Below are 2,390 nucleotides of genomic sequence, written 5' to 3' on the forward strand. Positions count from 1 at the left end.
CATATCACAGCAGCTTTCCCACCCTATTGGATCCCATTCCCACCCTATTGAATCCCATTCCCACCCTACTGAATCCTATTCCTACCCTATTCAATCCCAATCCCATCCCAGCAGAATTCCCATCCCATTCAATCCCAATCCCATCCCAGTGTCATTCCATCCTATTGAATCCCATTCCCATCCTGTTGAATCCCATTCCAACCCTATTCAATCCCAAAACCACCCCGGTGGCATTCCATCCTATTTGATCCCATTCCCACCTTATTGAATCCCAATCCCACCCTATTGAATCCCGTTCCCAGCCCATCAAATCCCGTTCCCAGCCCATCAAATCCCATTCCCATCCCATTCAATCCCAATCCCATCCCAGTGGCATTCCATCCTATTGAATCCCATTCCTATCCTGTTGAATCCCATTCCCACCCTATTCAATCCCAAAACCATCCCGGTGGCATTCCATCCTATTTGATCCCATTCCCACCTTATCAAATCCCAGTCCCACCCTATTGAATCCCATTTCCAGCCCATCAAATCCCAATCCCATCCCATCCCAGCCCATGGACACTCCTGTCTCCGGGATGAGGGGTCTGGGGCCATGTCGTGGGGCTGGGGGTGACCTGATTCCCGTTCCCAGAATTCTGCCCCCTCCAGCCCCTCCCCCCGGATGTGGGGCCCATTGGGAGCCCATCCCCCCTGGAAGGGTCCGAGGGATCCGAGCGTCCTGGGGTCAGCGGGGGTGGAGTCTTTCTGGGTCTGTGGGATCTGGGATCCCCTGGGATCCCTTGGGATCAGCCCCTGGGTAACGCAAGGACCCGGGCCTGGGGCTGATCCCACATCCCTGAGCATCCCGAAACCCCCTCCTGGGCACAAATGGATGGGATCGGGGTGATGGGAACAGAGAACCCCAAATCCCTGGAGTGGGGTGTCGGTGCCTGCTGGGGACAAACAAATGGGATTGGAGTGATGGAACAGGAAACCCCAAATCCCTGGGGTGGGGTATTGGTGCCATCCTGCTCTCCTGGGGACAAAGGGGTGGGATCAGGGTGATGGAACAGGGAACCCCAATCCCTGGGATGGGGTTTCCATCCCCTCCCACTCTCCTGGGCACAATGGGGTGGGACTGGGGCTGATGGAGGTGGCATTGGGGGTGATGGGAACAGGGAACCCTGAATCCTTGGGATGGGGTGTCGGTGCCATCCTGCTCTCCTGGGGACAAAAGGATGGGATCGGGGTGATGGGAATGGGGAACCCCAATCCTGGGATGGGGGTCAGTGCCCTCCTGCTCTCCTGGGCACAAAGACGTGGGATCAGGGTGATGGGAACAGGGAACCCCAAATCCCTGGGATGGGGTTTCCATCCCCTCCCACTCTCCTGGGCACAATGGGGTGGGATTGGGGTGACAGAGCAGGGAACCCCAATCCCGTCCTGCTGACGGCCCCATCCCCGCAGCGCTCCTGGTGCAGGCCCAGTACAGCCGCTTCGAGGGCATCACGTACCCCGAGCCGGTCCAGTATTCCCAGTATGACCAGCAGGCAGGTGAGCCCCCACCCTGTGCCCCCTGGACTGTCCCTGCCCCAGACAAACCCCCACCGGACAAACCCCACTGATCAATGATCGATTCATTGCTCTCCCAGACAAACCCCATTGATTGATGATCGATCAATTGTTCCTCTGGACAAACCCCCACCGGACAAACCCCACTGATCAATGATCGATTCATCGCTCTCCCAGACAAACCTCCACCGAACAAACCCCACTGATCAATAATCAATCAATTGTTCCTCTGGACAAACCCCCACCAGACAAACCCCATTGATCGATGATCAATTCATCGCTCTCCCAGACAAACCTCCACTGAAAAAACCCCATTGATCAATGATGGATCAATTGGCTCCTCTGGACAAACCCCCACAGGACAAACTCCATGGATCAATGATTGATTGATCGCTACCCCAATCAAACCCCCATCGATCAATGATCAATCACTCTCCTGATCAAACCCCTAACGATGACTGATGATCAATCACTCCCCCAGACAACCCCCCATCAATTGATTGATGATCAATCACTCCCCCGATCAAACCCCCACTGATGATTGATCCCTCTCCAGATCAAACCCCCATTGATGATCGATGACCCATCACTCGCCCAATCAAATCCCCATTGATCAATGATCGATTGCTTCCCCAATCAAACCCCCATTGATCAATGATCGATCGCTCCCCTGATCAAACCCCCATTGATCAATGATCGATCGCTCCCCTGATCAAACCCCCATCGACTGATGATCAATCACTCCCACCCCTCTCTGCTTTCCCTGTGCTAATTCTTTATTAACCCTTTATCCAATTATTTATTAAATATTTATCCAATTATTTATTAACCCTTTA

The 2,390-nt window shown here is 53.9% G+C and overlaps 1 protein-coding gene across 1 annotated transcript in view; it reads left to right on the plus strand.

The window, feature by feature from the left end:
* MFAP2 (microfibril associated protein 2) overlaps nucleotides 1-2,390 on the plus strand; it is a gene marked incomplete at its 3' end in the record, with an annotated part of 5,728 nt that overhangs the window by 818 nt on the left and 2,520 nt on the right. Inside the window, exon 2 of the mRNA XM_057388583.1 lies at nucleotides 1,450-1,599. Coding sequence (XP_057244566.1) covers nucleotides 1,450-1,599 — 150 coding nt within the window. The remainder of the gene's footprint in view (nucleotides 1-1,449; nucleotides 1,600-2,390) is intronic.

The sequence above is a fragment of the Malurus melanocephalus genome, unplaced genomic scaffold, assembly GCF_030028575.1.
Source record: "Malurus melanocephalus ecotype Western Australia unplaced genomic scaffold, MMel_1.1 scaffold_2133, whole genome shotgun sequence".
NCBI lineage: Eukaryota > Metazoa > Chordata > Aves > Passeriformes > Maluridae > Malurus > Malurus melanocephalus.